At 39.5% G+C, this 19416-nt stretch overlaps 1 protein-coding gene across 19 annotated transcripts in view; it reads left to right on the top strand.

The window, feature by feature from the left end:
- Nucleotides 1–19416, top strand: part of LOC131124906 (adhesion G protein-coupled receptor L3-like) — a 172720-nt gene that overhangs the window by 124749 nt on the left and 28555 nt on the right. For all 19 annotated transcript variants that reach the window (XM_058065882.1, XM_058065878.1, XM_058065876.1 and 16 more), the window contains exons 12-17: nucleotides 3289–3472; nucleotides 5562–5684; nucleotides 8369–8574; nucleotides 11036–11212; nucleotides 16227–16436; nucleotides 18424–18644. In XM_058065882.1, coding sequence (XP_057921865.1) covers nucleotides 3289–3472; nucleotides 5562–5684; nucleotides 8369–8574; nucleotides 11036–11212; nucleotides 16227–16436; nucleotides 18424–18644 — 1121 coding nt within the window. The remainder of the gene's footprint in view (nucleotides 1–3288; nucleotides 3473–5561; nucleotides 5685–8368; nucleotides 8575–11035; nucleotides 11213–16226; nucleotides 16437–18423; nucleotides 18645–19416) is intronic.

The following is a 19416-nucleotide window of genomic DNA, read 5'->3' as shown; positions in this document are numbered from 1 at the left end:
AAATGGGTCAAAAATGACCCGGTCAGGTTGTTTTCTTGAAATATCTTCGTAATGAAAATTTTTTTATCATTTCATATTCCAGGTATTCCTCAAAAAAACATGTTTTTGATATCATGCCATTCACATTTTTAACATTTTTTTTTTCATAAAAAAAAGAAATTTTTGTTTGTTACTACCCCAACCTTCCATAAGTGGGTCAAAAATGACCCGGTCAGGTTGTTTTCTTGAAATATCTTCGTAATGAAAATTTGTTATCATGTCATATTCCAGGTATTCCTCAAAAAACATGTTTTTGATATTTCAACTTATCTTTTATACATTTTGAGAAATTTTTGTTTTTGTGTTACTACCCCAACCTTCCTTAAGTGGGTCAAAAATGACCCGGTCAGGTTGTTTTCTTGAAATATCTTCGTAATTAAAATTTTTTATAATTTCATATTCCAGGTATTCCTAAAAAAAAAACATGTTTTTGATATCATGCCATTCACATTTTTAACTTATCTTTTATACATTTTAAGTAATTTTTGTTTTTGTGTTACTACCCCAACCTTCCATAAGTGGGTCAAAAATGACCCACATGCATTTTCTATGGAATCCAATAGGAACCTTTGATTCTTATCAACGTTGTCTGTCAGGAATAAATTAACTGTAGACCACACAGATTATATCATGAAAAATGAAGATGTTTCTAACATGAAATCATTCTTGTGTGGTCCTAAATATAATACTAAATATCATACAAGTGATTATTCCTAACCAAAATGGCAAAATTGGCATAAAAACGCATTGATTCTAGTATGGGTCATTTTTGACCCACTTATGGACGAGTGTAGGGTCCAGTCACTCATGCATCTAAGGGTTAAATCATATTTATAATAATATACATAATATCACATTTGAAATTTTGCTTTTGCAATCCTCTGATCAAAAATAAGTATCCTGACACTTCCATCTTCACCGTTGTTTTTAAGAAGAGCAAAGGGAATACTGTATTATGGGGCCGGGGGCTCGGGGATCCTTCCCCATTTTAATAGTTTTTCCATGGAGAACATGTAGCCTGTTAGCCTGTTGGATCCGGAATGAATGGTGGCCAATTAACATTCAGTGCCTGAATCTCGCCATTGGCATTTTTTAAATCTTTAATGGCTCTTAATTTTTCATCTTGTCTTGCAAACGTTCCGGTTTGTTCCCCGGCCGCTTCAGCATTGTTGTCGGCAGATTAAAGCCAGTGTAATGGACACTATTAACGAGCGGCAGACGGGAAACCGGAGCGGAATAGTGATGTGGTGAGATGCTAATTATCGGGTTCGTTCGTAGCTGCGACATTTTTTTTTTTTTCCCCCCACCAGTTCGCATGATGTGAATGTCAGTATGGAATTGCCTTTCGGGTAAATGGCGCATACTGGTTCGTGTATTGGAATCAGTCAGGAGCTTGTGGGTTGGTATCTTCGTTGGAAATATGTGTGCTAGGTCATTTGGAGACTCTAAATCAGGGGCCCGCGAGCCAAATGCGGCCCGCTTGGACGCTAGTTTGAGGCCCCCGCCTTGATATGAAAGTTGAAATTGTTAATTTGTTTCATTTATTATTTATTTATTTATTATTGATTTACTATTTATTTATCTTATTTTGTGTTGAAAAATAAAAATTAACATTACACATTCATTTAATAATTTAATAATAAATGAAAATTAATTAGTTAATTTGTTTAATTTGGTTTTTGATTTACCTATTTATTTTTCCAACTTATTTTGTGTTGAAAAATAAAAATTAACATGAAACATTTATTTAATAATTTAATAATAAATAAAAATTAATTAATTAATTTGTTTCTTTTTTGTTTTACTTATTTATTTTTCCATCTTATTTCGTGTCAAAAAATAAAAATTAACATTAAAGATTTATTTAATAATTTAATAATAAATAAAAATTAATTAGTTAATTTGTTTCATTTGTTTTTTGATTTGCTTATTTATTTTTCCACCTTATTTCATGTCGAAAAATAAAAATTAACATTAAACATTTATTTAATGATTTAATAATAAATAAAAATTAATTAGTTAATTTGTTTCATTAGTTTTTTGATTTGCTTATTTATTTTTCCATCTTATTTCGTGTTGAAAAATAAAAAAATCACATTTAACATTTATTTAATAATTCAATAATGAATAAAAATTAATTAGTTAATTTGTTTCATTTGTTTTTTGATTTACCTATTTATTTTTCCATCTTATTTTGTGTCGAAAAATAAAAATTAACATTAAACATTTATTTAATAATGAATAAAAATTAATTTATCATAATTTATAATAATGTATAATAATTTAATGTTTTATCAGAGCTTTTCCAAAGAACCAAAGCACTGAAAAAGTGGAGGGTATAGCAGAAGCATTGAAGACTATTATATTATATATGTATTTATTAAGGGCGGCACGGTGGTCTAGGGGTTAGCGCACAGACCTCACAGCTAGGAGACCAGGGTTCAATTCCACCCTCGGGCATCTCTGTGTGGAGTTTGCATGTTCTCCCCGTGCATGCGTGGGTTTTCTCCGGGTACTCCGGTTTCCTCCCACATTCCAAAAACATGCTAGGTTAATTGGCGACTCCAAATTGTCCATAGGTATGAATGTGAGTGTGAATGGTTGTTTGTCTATATGTGCCCTGTGATTGGCTGGCGACCAGTCCAGGGTGTACCCCGCCTTACGCCCGAAGACATCTGGGATAGGCTCCAGCACCCCCCGCGACCCTCGTGAGGAAAAAGCGGTAGAAAATGAATGAATGAATGTATTTATTAATATTTAATATAATTAATATTTATTAATATTTTTATTATATTTTTATTTTTAATATATATATATATATTTTTTTTTTAACCTGATGTGGCCCAGCTTCACCCAGACCCTAGAGCCAGTGGCCCCCAGGTAAATTGTGTTTGAGACCCTTGCTCTAAATTGTCTATAGGCGTGAATGGTTGTACGTGAATGGTTGTACGTCTATATGTACCCTCTGATTGGCTGGCGACCAGACAACTGAGATAGGCTCCAGCTCAAACTACATACAGTCGGGAATTCTGCCTTTTGTCTTTGAAGTTTTTATTTAAATGCACCCAATAGTGACAGAAATTATTATACACATTTTTTTCCATGCCGCTTATCCTCAATAGGATAAGTGTCAAAAGCAAAACAGGTATATTTTTAGCATCTAGCATCTTCAGTAAACCTCCTAATATGCACCTAAAATGCTAGCGTTGATGCCGCCATCGTTAATTAGAACTCATGCTATCATTCCAGGCCATGGTGGAGACGGTGAATAACCTCCTGCAGCCTCAAGCCCAGGCAGCCTGGAGGGAGCTGGGTACAGGCGAGCAGCTGAGGGCGGCTACCACGCTGCTCGACACGGTGGAGCAGGGCGCCTTCGTGCTGGCTGACAACTTGCTGAAGACGGACATTGTGCAGGAGAACACGGATAACATTCGTGAGTATCACTTTGTATAAATGAAACACAGATATCCTAAGTTTTAGAATCAATTCAATGATTATTAGTTATTAGGTATCAATAGTTATTCCAATGCAAAGAAATAAAATCCTTATATAGTGGATGCTCTAATGTGGACCACACTCATTATTTACATTCATAATCATAGCCGCGATGTATGTAAGAAATTGCAACAACTTTCAGAGGTCAATTCCAATGAAAAGAAGCCACAGTTAATCCTAACCCCCCCCCGCCAAAACCCCACGATAGATTCTCATTCCCTCGATTCCTCGATTTTTCATCACAACCCTCTACCCTTTGGTTGCGGTTGCGTAAGCCATCTTGCAGCTGGTTGTTTCTCCCGCAGGCTACACTTTCAACGACGGTTTAAATAACACGCTAATCTGAGGGAAATCTGTGAGATAACGCCGCAAAATAAACAAACTAAGTCTAAAAAAAAAAAAAAAAAATGAGACGCTTGGTGCAACATCAGTAATTAGTTGAAGCCATGTTTAAATGTGCCACCTAAAGCTAAAAAAAAAAGCCCGATAAGGCCCAGTAAACATGTCAGCGGCACATAATTAACAATACTAGCGAGCGGCGAGTGCTATAAAGTCCATCGTCTTCATTCACCTTCCCCAAAACGAGCAGCCGGAATCTTCCTTAATACCCACGTGAATTGTGTGCCAGATATCATAAAATCCATTTTATGCATTCGCCTTGCTCCTGCTTCCTTAAAAAGGAAAAGAAAAAGGAGGCAGCAGAGGACCTATATTTCTAGGGTTGCCATGGAAACGCAGAGACGAGGGCCATGCAGGACGTCATTGTGTTTTTTTTTTTTTTTTGCTCCCCCAATTTCCTTTGGAAATTTATGTTGATGCTTAAATTTATGTTATGTAAAATTACCCTGAATAAAAATAAATAATAAATAATACAGCAGATTTTACCGCCCAACAAATTTTGATGATTTTGATTTGAAAAAAAGTTATCTTATTTGTATATCTCCATCCATCCATCCATCCATTTTCTATACCGCTTATCCTCGCCAGGGTATGCTGGAGCCTATCCCAGCTGTTTGTACACACTGGACTGGTCGCCAGCCAATCACAGGGCACATATAGACAAACAACCATTCACACTCACATTCATACCTATGGACAATTTGGAGTCGCCAATTAACCTAGCATGTTTTTTGGAATGCGGGAATAAACCGGAGTACCCGGAGAAAACTAATTTGCATATATCATGTCTGAAAATATATTCTGCAGAAAACATATCTCATTCACAATAAGTCAGTAATCATTTATAAATATGTTATAATACAGGTAAAATATACAGCATATACGTTATGTTCATGCATCACTTTTATGTCTTTATGCTTCGCTGATGATGTTATTTCTTAAACATTGAGATTTTGCACTTTGTTCCAAGGTTCTTGAACGCACCAAATGAGTCAAATTAGTGCATTAATTGGGATTAATTAATTACAGTAATATTTAGTAAGGTTTTTGTTTTTTCCCATCTGTAGCATTACAGTTTCTTTATGCAAGTTCCCTTTTTATAAAATCAGTTTTCCGAGTTGGGCTCCTTGATTTTGAGGGGGTGGAATACATCGGCAGTCACTTTGAAAAGGACGTTGATTAGCGTTCGACATGATAGCCTTCATATACATGAAAACCTACGCAAGGTTATTTGTTTTGTTTATCTTGGACTATACATCAAATATTCATTCATTCATTCATTTTCTAAAAATGCATAAAAGCCCCTGTGGGTTGTTTATGGCATCGGCCCCACATGTTGCCTACCCCTGCTTTAGCCTGTTTGAACCTGCCAAAATCTTACAGACATCATTTTGTAATTCATTCATTCATTCATTCATTTTCTACCGCTTATCCTCACGAGGGTCGCGGGGGATGCTGGAGCCTATCCCAGCTGTCTTCGGGCGAGAGGCGGGGTACACCCCTGGACTGGTGGCCAGCCAATCACAGGGCACATATAGACAAACAACCATTCACACTCACATTCATACCTATGGATATATTGTTGATTAATAAATATATATATATTTTTTTCATTTTAATACATGCAGAGCTAGAAGTTGCACGAATGAGCACGGATGGGAATTTGCCCGATCTGAAGTTCCCGCAAACGGGCGGACAAGGCAGCTCTATCCACCTATCAGCAAATACCCTCAAGCAGCATGGAAGAAATGGTAAGTTACATATCTTTCTTTTTGTCTATCTTCACCTATTATAGTCATGTCGCTTCTTACAATATTTAATAATATTGACTACGAATAAGCAGCTTTGTGCCTGTATGTGTGGTCTAAATACAGAAATCAGAACTACAAAGAAAAGCAATAAGTGGATATTCTTATCATCTCACTTTGTAACTCTAAATGCGGAAGTATAATTTTCTGCATTTAAGTATGCTCGGAAGATATAAGCGAAATCCGTTATATGCGTATACCGGAAAATGTCCGTTTTACGCATATATCGGATTTATATCCGGTATATGCGTAAATCGGATTTTATCCGTTTAAAAAAGGCACTTCCTTGACTATGTTTCCAATGTACCTGGACGCGCAGGCAACGCTGCAAACGCTGCAAATGACGTCGTATAGCGGCCTGTCACGATTCGGCGAATCGGAGCGCCACGATGCGGCCATCCGATATATGCGAGGGAAATTTAATGGAAATGCATTGGAACGGGACTGGAGATTTTGTCCGAAATAGGCGAAATCCATTATAAAAAATCCGATATATGCAATGAATTTTTATTGGAAATGCATTACAGAAAAATCGGTTCTTTTTTATCTGTCCGTTGTGAGCGAATTTCCGATATATCCGAGGTTTACTGTATATACTTTGGAAGCGTCTGGCGGGTTGGATTAAAGCGTTCAACGTAGTTTGTCCACTCCTGGTCTGACCTATCATACGCTATCGCTGTCCTATCCTTTACATGGCAACCTTTCCGAAGCTGGAACACCTGCCGACTGTCCTCGTATCCTGGCAACTAGCCTTCTCTCACCTCAGCGTCCAATAATTAAACTTGAATGTACCTTCAAGGGATGGAGATGGACTCATACTGTGGCGCCTGTTTCTAACGGTGCGGAAATGAGACCGTTAGACTCAACAAGAACAGTTCAATTTTCAAAACATATTCCCGGAAATTCCGTTGCTCCTCTTACGCTACGGGGTAGTAAAGCCTGGATCGTTAGGACAGGGTGGCGGATATATTTCCTCTCGTCATCTGGCATCAAGTGACCCAAATAGTTTTCTTTTCATCTGGCTGAGCGATCTGAATCACGGGGGGTGGTAAGTCTCCCTCATCTCACCGCTGAATAGCCAGACAGCAGGAGAAGGAGAGTGGCCGAATGTGAATGAGGCGAAGGAGGAAAAACACATCTCTCTGTCAGCGAAGACAGATGAGTTCTTGGATGGGCAATTTGAAGTAATTGTTGATGCAAGGATGTTTTTCATCTTGTTGTTGTTGTTTTTTTTTATTAGAATATTCTGTGACCTTTTGTCTTATGAGCCACATGTGGTTGTAGAGTCCAGTTATAGAAACAAACAAATGATTAACTCTATGAAATCATCCATTCATTTTCTACCGCTTATCCTCATGAGGGTTGCAGGTATGCTGGAGCCTATTACAGCTGACTACGTGCGAGAGGCGGGGCATATATAGACAAACAACCATTCACACTCACATTCATACCTATGGACAATTTGGAGTCGGGAATTAACCTAGCATGTTTTTGGAACACAGAAATCAAACCTGGGACTCCTCGCTATGTGGCAGAATATGAAATTTGTGTACTAAGGGGTATTAATTGTTATAAAAAAATTGCATGGAGTGCCGCATAAAAGCCTCTGCGGGCTGTTAATGGCCTCGGCCCCACATGTTGCCTACCCCCGCTTTAGCCTGTTTTCAACCTTTCTACCGCTTATCCTCACGAGGGTCGCGGGGGGTGCTGGAGCCTATCCCAACTGTCTCCGGGCGAGAGGCGGGGTACACCCCGTACTGGTCGCCAGACAATCACAGGGCACATATAGACAAACAACCATTCACACTCATATTCATACCTATGGACAATTTGGAGTCGGGAATTAACCTAGCATGTTTTTGGAACAGAAATCAAACCTGGGACTCCTCGCTATGTGGCAGAATATGAAATTTGTGTACTAAGGGGTATTAATTGTTATAAAAAAAATTGCATGGAGTGCCGCATAAAAGCCTCTGTGGGCTGTTTATGGCCTCGGCCCCACATGTTGCCTACCCCCGCTTTAGCCTGTTTCAACCTGCCAAAATCTTACAGGCATCATTTTGTAATTAATTCATTCATTTATTTTCAACCGCTTATCCATCTTATGCATCTAGAAAATGCACTCCAAATGTCATCCAAGGCACTATTGATATTTGAAGTGCACTTCTATTGTAAACATTACGGTAAAAATGTCACACTGCAACAGTATATACAGTAAATCCTCTTTTATCGTGGTTCATTCATTCATTAAACATAAATTTTCTAGCGCTTATCGTTACGAGGGTTGCAGGGGGTGCTGGAGCCTATCCCAGCTGTCTTCGGGCGAGAGGCGAGGTTCACCCTGGACTAGTTGCCAGCCAATCACAGGGCACATATAGACAAACAACCATTCACACTCACATTCATATCTATGGATAATTTGGAGTAGCCAATTAACCTAGCATGTTTTTGGAGAAAACCCACGCATGCACGGGGAGAACATGCAAACTCCACACAGAGATGGAATTGAACCCTGGTCTCCTAGCTGTGAGGTCTGCGCGCTAACCACTCGTCCACCATGCAGCCCTCATTTTGTAATGTCATGTTTAATTTTTCACGATCAAACTTGTTCTTTTTCCCCTTCACAGGTGAGATCAGGATCGCCTTCGTGTTATACAAGCACATCGGAGCGTACTTGTCCACGGAGAACGCCAGCATGAAGCTGGGCAGCGACGCCATGGCAACCAACTACTCCGTCATCATCAATTCACCGGTGATCACCGCCGCCATCAACAAGGACACCAATAAAGTCTACCTTTCTGATCCAGTCATCTTTACCATCAGACATTTACAGGTATGTTCTTTATCACGTCGTATAGAAAATATTTTCCCTTTATATTTATATTTAAAGGTAGTATTTATAAATAGTGTTTGTATTTGTATTTATTTTATTTGTGTTTTATTTTGTGCCTTACAAAACACCCACAGTCACTTGAATAAAAATAATAAAATAAAGACGGTAGAGCACTTAAAAATAATAATACATATAATATAATATAGGGCGGCACGACGGTCGAGTGGTTAGCGCAGCTAGGAGACCCGAGTTCAATCCCACCCTCGGCCATCTCTGTGTGGAGTTTGCATGTTCTCCCCGTGCATGCGTGGGTTTTCTCCGGGTACTCCGGTTTCCTCCCACATTCCAAAAACATGCTAGGTTAATTGGCGACTCCAAATTGTCCATAGGTATGAATGTGAGTGTGAATGGTTGTTTGTCTATATGTGCCCTGTGATTGGCTGGCAACCAGTCCGGGGTGTACCCCGCCTCTCACACGAAGACAGCTGGGATAGGCTCCAGCACCCCCCGTGACCCTTGTGAGGATAAGCGGTAGAAAATGAATGAATGAATGAATTACAAAATGATGCCTGTAAGATTTTGGCAGATTGAAACAGGCTAAAGCGGGGGTAGGCAACATGTGGGGCCGAGGCCATAAACACTCCATGCAATTTTTTATCACAATTAATAACCCTTAGTACAAAAATTTCATATTCTGCCACATAGCTAGGAGTCCCAGGTTTGATCTCTGTGTTACAAAAACATGCTAGGTTAATTCCCGACTCCAAATTGTCCATAGGTATGAATGTGAGTGTGAATGGTTGTTTGTCTATATGTGCCCTGTGATTGGCTGGCCACCAGTCCAGGGTGTACCCCGCCTCTCTCTCTCCCGAAGACAGCTGGGATAGGCTCCAGCACCCCTGCGACCCTTTTGAAGAAAAAGCGGTAGAAAATGAATGAATGAATATAATATAATAAATAAAAGCACAGTAAAAATAAAAATGAAAAGTAGCCAGTGATTAAAAACAAAAAATCCCAAGTCAAGAAGAATAAGCAGTTTTGAACAAGCGTGTTTTCAGTTGTGATTTGAAGGTGTCAACTGAGTCAAGTAGACGAATGTGTATTGGAAGTAGTGTGTGTGTGTGTGTGTGTTCTGGGTGCTGAGCAGCTGCGAGCCCGAGCGCTGAATGTAGCAATGAGTCGGGGAGCAGGGCAGCGAATGAGGAATGTATAGTGAGCAGGATGGGCTGTAAGGAAAGATCATGTCATGCAAATACAGGGGAGCCAGGTTATGGTAGTGCTTTGAAGGTTAAAAAAGGAGGAGTCTGTATTGAGTTGGTTGTTGGAGCGAAAGCCAATGGAGCTTAAAGAGAATGTGGTCTGAGGCTTTACTGTGGGTAATTATTCTGGCAGCACTGTTTTGAATAAGCTGTAGTTGATGGATGAGTTTCAGTGGGAGAACAGTGAGTAGGGAATTACTGTAATCAAGGCCAAAGCGCTGATGAGAATTTCTGTTAAGTGCTCGGAAAGAGAGAGGGCGAAGTTGTTGTGAAGATGGGAAAAAACGCTTTGTGTATTGTTTCTGTGGGTTTTCAATGACAGCGTGCTGGAGCCTATCCCAGCTGTCTTAGGGCGAGAGGCGGGGTACACTCTGGACTGGTCGCCAGCCAATCACAGGGCACATATAGACAAACAACCATTCACACTCACATTCATACCTATGGACAATTTAGAGTCGCCAATTAATCTAACAGGCTGCATGGTGGTTGAGTGGTTAATGCACAGGCCTCACAGCTAGGAGACCCGAGTTCAATTCCACTCGCATGAAAGCTCCTGCGGGCTGTTTATGGCCCCGCTTTAGCCTGTTTCAACCTGCCAAAATCTTAGATGCATCATTTTGTAATTCATTCATTCATTTATTTTCTACCGCTTATCCATCTTATGCATCTAGAAAATGCACTCCAAATGTCATCCAAGGCATTATTGATATTTGAAGTACACTTCTATTGTAAACATTACGGTAAAAATGTCACCCTGCAACAGTATGTACAGTAAATCCTCGTTTATCGTGGTTTATTCATTTAACGTTAATTTTCGAGCGCTTATTGTTAAGAGGGTCGCGGGGGGTGCTGGAGCCTATCCCAACTGTCATCGGGAGAGAGGCGGGGTACACCCTGGACTGGTCGCCAGCCAATCACAGGGCACATATAGACAAACAACCATTCACACTCACATTCATACCTATGGACAATTTAGAGTCGCCAGTTAATCTAACAGGCTGCATGGTGGACGAGTGGTTAACGCACAGGCCTCACAGCTAGGAGACCCGAGTTCAATTCCACCCTCTCTGTGTGGAATTTCATGTTCTCCCCATGCATGCGTGGGTTTTTTCCGGGGACTCCGGTTTCATATTCCACATTACATTAAATTACCATAAAATGCCCACCAGGAATTTCTAACAAAATCCCATTTTGCGTTGCAGCAATCCGAGGAGAACTTCAACCCCAACTGTTCCTTCTGGAGTTACTCCAAGCGAACGATGACTGGCTACTGGTCCACCCAGGACTGCCGCCTACTGGGGACCAACAGGACGCATACCACCTGCTCCTGCACCCATCTCACCAACTTTGCTGTCCTCATGGCCCATGTGGACGTGAAGGTAGGCCAGCGGTTTACTTAATATGGCTGGTTCATTTCTGGGTGGGAGGTCAAGTGGGTGCTATTTGTTGTGCCCTTGGTTTCTTGGTCCCTGTTGCCCCCTTTTCCCTCATGCACTCCTGTGGGCCCCAGTTTGAGGTCATTCTTGTCTTTGGGCATATTACAGTTCCAGTGATTTACTTATGTTTACACTTAAATGGTCCATTTTATGGGTCAGCCTGGTTAGAGGTCACGTGTGTTCCTGGTTCCATTACAAGTGCTAAAATGGTTACCGTGCGGCCAAGTGTTGACCTTGGAACGGATTATGTGTATTATAAGGACAAGCAGGTGGTGATTTGCATGGAAATGCATTTTCATATGTGGAATATTCTGAAAACATCAAAACATTAAAAAAAAAAAACATCCCCAGAACAGAAAGCTGTGTCTTACTGATTAGTTTTGTTTTCGTTGATGGTTTCCGGGGCGTTTTGCGACAGAGAGTGCTTTGATGTGCTAACCTTGAGTCGTCCTGAGACATAACCGCTGGATGTTTGAGGAATATGTGATAAACAATCAAACGGCTGGATTTTTAGTGTATATTTTATATCTGATACCGATGCATGTCTGGCGAATGTCAAACAAACAAAGATACCCAAGTTTCCAATTTCATCAGGCAACACTTTAAAGAGTTCTAATGTCGACTTTTAATTTAAATTTGCAGTGATAGCGGGACTCGGGCAAATTTAAAGGAACGACATATAGGCCCCCCTGGGAGTCATCGAATCCTCGGTATAAAGTGCCACTATTATGAATCAGCGGCACATCCCGGAGCATGATGTAGAGATTTATGGTGTAGCATCCATCATTGTCTTTGAGGATCGCCACAAAGCGTAGCAGTGATGACAAAGGACAGTCAAGGTTAGCTTTGTTTGGCTCTGGCGCTTCACTCTGACAGACAGAGAGACAGACATTTATTTTATTTATTTTTTTTTCTCCGTCATCATGAAAAAATAAAACTCACATGACGCCACCAAGGCCGTAATGTGGATGAGCGGGACCATGTTGGCCTCACAGTCACGGAAAGGTTCAAGTCTAAACGCATACATTCATTCATTCATTTATTTTCTACCGCTTATCCTCACAAGGGTCGCGGGGGTGCTGGAGCCTATCCCAGCTGTCTTCGGGCGAAGACAAATTGTCCATAGGTATGAATGTGAGTGTGAATGGTTGTTTGTCTATATGTGCCCTGTGATTGGCTGGCCACCAGTCCAGGGTGTACCCCGCTTCTCGCCCATAGACAGCTGGGATAGGCTCCAGCACCCCCGCGACCCTTGTGAGGATAAGCGGTAGAAAATGAATGAATGAATGAATTACAAAATGATGCCTGTAAGATTTTGGCAGGTTGAAAAAGGCTAAAGCGGGGGTAGGCAACATGTGGGGCCGAGGCCATAAACAGCCCGCCTGCGGCACTCCATGCAATTTTTTATAACAATTAATACAAAAAATTCATATTCTGCCACATAGCTAGGAGTCCCAGGTTTGATCTCTGTGTTCCAAAAACATGCTAGGTTAATTAGCGACTCCAAATTGTCCATAGGTATGAATGTGAGTGTGAATGGTTGTTTGTTTATATGTGCCCTGTGATTGGCTGGCGACCAGTCCAGGGTGTACCCCGCCTCTCGCCCGAAGACAGTTGGGATAGGCTCCAGCACCCCCCGCGACCCTCGTGTGGAAAAGCGGTAGAAAAAGCTTGACTCTAGAACCAATTCATTATCCAAATCAAAGGTCAAACAGGAACAGGAAATGAATGAAAATTAGAGACTTAGTAGTAGAACTTTATCATATGTTTTGTATGACACTTAATCATGTCCGATGTTTTATGTGTTAAAATCAGTTACCTTTAAGTGAGTAGAAAACACCCTAAATTGGACAAAATCTCGGATTAAAATTTCCAAAAGGAGTTTATATCCTAAAATCCCAATAATTTTGCCCATATGGTGTATTCAGTCCTAAAGCAGTAATATAGGATGCGTATATAAGAAGACAAATGTCCGACTTGGCCACGAAGCCCTGACACCACCAGTGAATTTGGGGTGTAAATTACCACTTCAGACCCCCCTTCTCAACCCCCCGTGGACTCCCATCATGGAAGCTTTTTGCTGCCAGGTGAGGTGAGATTGCATCATTTGGCAGCCCATGTAGGCCCAACCCCCCTTTTCAACCCCCCACCCCCCCAGGCCATCATCCACCTCCAAGAATAAAGAAATCATTCTACAGTAAATCCATCACTGAAGGTGTAGATACACTCTCTGCCCTTCGCTCTGTTTCTACAGCAGTCTCCCTTAAGATTCTCTCTTCTTTATCCCCCCCTCCTTCCTCTCCATTGAAGGTGAGATTGTGATGGATGGAGCCGACACAGCTCGCTAGGCTCTGTTACGAAGCGTGCCGACACAAACAGCTTTCCACTGCACCACACAAACAAAAATACTCTTGTTGTACCACTGCCCTTTATTAGCGACAACCTAACATCCACTCAATCAAATCAGCGAATACAATTACTAATTCACGACTTTTGAAAAAAATATTAAAAATGGGTGTTTGTTTTCCTTAATAGGATGGGATAAACTTCTTTTAAGATGTTATCATAATAGCAGTTTGGCCCTGAAAGAGATTATTTTTATTTTCATTAGTTCCTCTGTGGGAAATTGCCAATGCAAGACTTCCATTAAAAATCTTTAATTTTAAGATCCTGTATCAATTATTTGTTAATAGTTTAGAATAACCTCACAAATGTATCATGGCGGTCGAGTGGTTAGCGCGCAGACCTCACAGCTAAGAGACCAGGGTTCAATTCCACCCAAGGCCATCTCTGTGTGGAGTTTGCATGTTCTCCTTTAGTCCGGTTTCCTCCCACATTCCAAAAACATGCTAGGTTAATTGGCGACTCCAAATTGTCCATAGGTATGAATGTGAGTGTGAATGGTTGTTTGTCTATATGTGCCCTGTGATTGGCTGGCGACCAGTCCAGGGTGTACCCCGCCTCTCGCCCAAAAGACAGCTGAGATAGGCTCCAGCACCCTCCGCGACCCTCGTGAGGAAAAGCGGTAGAAAATGAATGAATGAATGAATAAAATGTATCATAGCAACAGTTGACAGATTATTTTTATTTTCATTATTTCCTGTTATGGAGTGTGGCGCCACAAACAGCTTTCATACACAGCAACAAGCTAACTCAATCCATAGAATGTTATGAGCCAAGACTTGCATTACAAATTCACACATTTGAATATAATCATAAAAAATGGGTGTTTTCGCCTATGCCCGTCTGTTATGACGGCAGATGGAAGCACAGTGGAGCATCCCCACACAGTCACACATATTCTGACGATCTTTTCCAACTTCATTCTGACCTGAACACATCAACAGCAGTAGAATTCCAACACCATATACCATGGCTGAGGGTGGAATCAAACTACTCTCCTCGCTGTGTGGCCTGCACGCTAACCAATCGTCCGCCGTGCAGCCCCATAAAGAAAAAGATGAAGTGGATATTCTTATCACAACATTCAAGTAAATCCCCTTCAATTACGAGATGTCTTTGAACGCAGCTCCCATTGCTCATAATAACATGCTTTGAAGTATGATTCAAATGTCTGCTACTATTAAAATGACTAGATTTTATACTGGTGTGGGATCTATTAGCTTGATTGACGCATAGTTAATTTGGAGATGTTAATACATACAAATATACATCATCCTGTCTTGTCATTTGTTTTTCTGTTCATTAAATACAGTTAAAATGGCAATTTTTCAGGCATAGTTGCTGATGTTGGTTAATCATGATTAATCCTTTAAACAAATGTGATTCATCTAATTAAGCATTTTAATCATTTGACATGTCCCAATAATAATGCTGAGAATAACCATGATTTTAGTAATAATGTATATTAATTCTTGCTGATGGTGGTTAATCATGATTAATTCTTTTTTTTTAATGCGTTTAATCTGATTAAACATTTAAAACATGTGACATGTCCCAATAATAATGCTGAGAATAATTATGATTATAGTAATAATGTATATACATTTTTGCTGATGGTGGTTAATCATGATTAATTCTTTTTTATGTGTTTAATCTGATTAAACATTTAAATTATTTGACATGTCCCAATAATAATGCTGAGAATAATAATGATTATAGTAATAATGTATATACATTTTTGCTGATGGTGGTTAATCATGATTAATTCTTTTTTATGTGTTTAATCTGATTAAACATTTTAATTATTTGACATGTCTCAATAATAATGCTGAGAATAATTATGACATAGTAATAATGTGTATTCATTCCTGGTGATGGTGGTTAATCATGATTCATTATTTTTTAAAATGTGATTAATCTGATTAAACATTTTAATCATTTGACATGTCCCAATAATAATGCTGAGAATAATTTTGATTATAGTAATAATGTGTATTCATTCTTGGTGATGGTGGTTAATCGTGATTCATTCTTTTTTAAAATGTGATTAATCTGATTAAACATTTTAATCATTTGACATGTCCCAATAATAATGCTGAGAATAATTATGATTATAGTAATAATGTGTATTCATTCTTGCTGATGGTGGTTAATCATGATTCATTCTTTTTTTTAAATGTGATTAATCTCATTAAACATTTTAATCATTTGACATGTTGCAATAATAATGCTGAGAATAATTATGATTTTCGTAATAATGTGTATTCATTCTTGGTGATGGTGGTTAATCATGATTCATTCTTTTTTAAAATGTGATTAATCTGATTAAACATTTTAATCATTTCACATGTCCCAATAATAATGCTGAGAATAATTATGATTATAGTAATAATGTGTATTCATTCTTGCTGATGGTGGTTAATCATGATTATTTCTTTTTTTAAATGTGATTAATCTCATTAAACATTTTAATCATTTGACATGTCGCAATAATAATGCTGAGAATAATTACGATGACAGTAATAATGTATATTCATCCCCCTGTCTCTGGCAGAACACAGACCTGGTCCATGACATGCTCCTGGATGTGATCACCTGGGTGGGCATCCTCCTGTCTCTCGTGTGCCTGCTGGTCAGCATCTTCACCTTCTGCTTCTTCAGAGGCCTCCAGAGCGACCGCAATACCATCCACAAGAACCTTTGTGTTTGCCTCTTCATCGCGGAGTCCCTATTCCTGGTGGGCATAAACCGGGCCGACCAGCCGGTAAGACGACATGTTCAAATCTAAATAAACCCTAACCATTGTATTGTTTAAAAAAAATATATTATTAGTAGTATTATTATTAGGAACAATCATACCCAACTGAATGAACCAGGAAGCGTTAAAGTGTTAAAGGTGCTTTTTTTTATGGCTGTGATTCATAGTCCTCTCACAGACCACACAATTAATGTCCACTCAAGCCTTCACACGTTTAATTGAATCAATTCCAGGGACAAAATAAGCTAGTAATGTTCAACTGCGCACATAATGAGTTGAAGCCGTGTATGTACTATATAATGTTAGAGCAGCACTATTCAGCTAAATTGTTCTAGAGGGTCACATTTTCACAAAGCTAAGCATCTCTACTGTTTTTTTTCTTTTGTATGTAATGTTCATGTAACTTCACACTCTGCTGTTATCTCATTAAGAGGATTTCTGAATCACATTTTTGCAATTTGTCCTTAGAAATAGCAGCATGCTCATGTCATATAGAGGATCTTTGACAAGTATTTGTTTTATTTTTAGCAGATTCATAAAAACAGTAGAGTATCATGTAGAGTGCACAGTATGTGACTTACATTTTATTGTAGAAGGTCCTTAAACAGGGGAGGCACGGCGGTCTAGTGGTTAGCAGCTAGGAGACCAGGGTTCAATTCCACCCTCGGGCATCTCTGTGTGGAGTTTGCATGTTCTCCCCGTGCATGCGTGGGTTTTCTCCGGGTACTCCGGTTTCCTCCCACATTCCAAAAACATGCTAGGTTAATTAGCGACTCCAAATTGTCCATAGGTATGAATGTGAGTGTGAATGGTTGTTTGTCTATATGTGCCCTGTGATTGGCTGGCCAATCGCCTCTCGCCCGAAGACAGCTGGGAAAGGCTCCAGCGACCCTCGTAAAGAAAAAGCGTTAGAAAATGAATGAATGAATGAAGGTCCTTAAACACAGAAGAGTGTTCCTGTCATATCAAAGATCTTTGATTAGCTTTTTCTGCAATTTGTCCTTAAAAACATCAACAGGCTCCAGTCATATACAGAATCTTTGACTAACACTAAAAACAGCTCATCATTCCTTTCGTACAGAGGATCTTTGACTAATATTTTTGCAATAGATCTGTGCTCTGGGAGCACAAAGATTCTTTATATCAGGGGTCTTAAACTCAATTTACCTGGGGGACACTGGGCCGCATCAGGTTTTCCAAAAAAAAACAAAAAAGGCATTTATTAAAATCAGAAAAATGAATAAACTTTCCTTTGGTTCCAATTTTCTACAATAAAAGCTCTGATAAAACATTCCACTGTTCTCAAATATCTTAATTTTTATTTTTCTACACAAAATAAGATCAAGAATAAAGAAAATCAATCATTCAGTAATAAATAAATATAATAATAATAATAATAAAACAGCAAATAATTAAAAAGTAGGAACATGACAAAACACGACTATAGTCACATTTATACTTTTTTTATTTACAACATATTGCGCAACTGCAGGGTCTTGAGACACATGCTAACTCGCAAACTAGAGAGCTAGCGACCTAAACGGTAGCCTCCAAGTTATTTCCTTTAAACTTAAATAGCCAAAAACTTACCACTTCCACACGGATAGGGAGGATAACTATTAACAGTTATTTAACCTTTAACATGAACATTAATCAAACATAATAATTTTTTCTGGGTACATGATACCATACAGCATCCATATCAAACTTGCGCATTACCACTTCCACACGGATAGGGAGGATAACTATTAACAGTTATTTAACCTTTAACATGAAAATTAATCAAACGTAATAATTTTTTCTGGCTACATGATACCATACAGCATCCATATCAAACTTGTGCGGGCTGCACTAACATTAAACTTTCATATCAAGGCGGGGGCCTCAAACTTGTGTCCTGTGGGCCACATTTGGCCCGCGGGCCGCGTGTTTGAGTCCCCTATGCTGTTATGAGAGCGTTTCCTTGGATATAGCCTCATGATTTCTTTTCTAGATTGCATGTGCCGTCTTTGCCGCTTTGCTGCACTTCTTCTTCCTGGCGGCCTTCACCTGGATGTTTCTGGAAGGTGTCCAGCTCTACATCATGCTGGTGGAGGTGTTCGAGAGCGAGCACTCTCGGCGGCGCTACTTCTACATCGTAGGTTACGGCGTGCCGGCGCTTATCGTCGCCGTCTCGGCGGCTGTGGACTATCGGAGTTATGGCACAGAGAGAATGTGAGTACCATTTTTTCTCCCTAAAGGAAATAATGGAAGTAATGATAATGTATGATATGCCGACATGCTTAGCAGTTAGCCCACACCAGCTGTAGCATTTGTAGCCGGTGGGCACATCGTTCTTCCTGATGGATGAGGTGATAGCTTGCCACCATAAATAATTAAAGGGCCGCCACCGCCAGAACAATTACATTGGACCAGTGAAGGATGAGAGACGGGACATGCCGTGACACAGCGGAAGGAGGAGGTTGAGGAGGATTCGACCACAAATTGATTTGAGGATGATGGTAGGGTCATCTCGGATGTCCTAAAAGTCCAGAGTGACCTTTTCTAACTTAGAAAAATGTCGTTTTTTTTTGTCATCGTAGGAGGAACTCAATGCATTTTGAATGAGGTAGCTAAGGACAAAGGTCAAATCAGGACATGGTCTTTAAGACACGATAAGACACGATATGAAACTTTCATGGGTAGTTCATACAATAAACAATAAACTAAAAATATACAGTAATTCTAGGAAAATACACTAGTACATATGCCAAGTTTATATTATTTATATCCAGTGTGTATTCTGGGTTGTGTCTAAAAATAATGACACAATTTTGCCTCTGTTTGCATACATTTAGTGTACAATACAATAATCGTGCTGAAGAAAATCAATCAATCAGTAATAAATAAATATAATAATAATAATAAAACGGCAAATAATAAAAATTTAAGAAACCACATATAGTTGGTGGGTAGACAAATTATTTTTTCAGATTAAAATGAACAA

Source organism: Doryrhamphus excisus, chromosome 3 (genome assembly GCF_030265055.1).
Source record: "Doryrhamphus excisus isolate RoL2022-K1 chromosome 3, RoL_Dexc_1.0, whole genome shotgun sequence".
In the NCBI taxonomy this organism is placed as follows: domain Eukaryota; kingdom Metazoa; phylum Chordata; class Actinopteri; order Syngnathiformes; family Syngnathidae; genus Doryrhamphus; species Doryrhamphus excisus.
The sequence above is the reverse complement of the archived record's forward strand: the minus strand, read 5'-3'. Positions and strand labels throughout refer to the sequence as shown.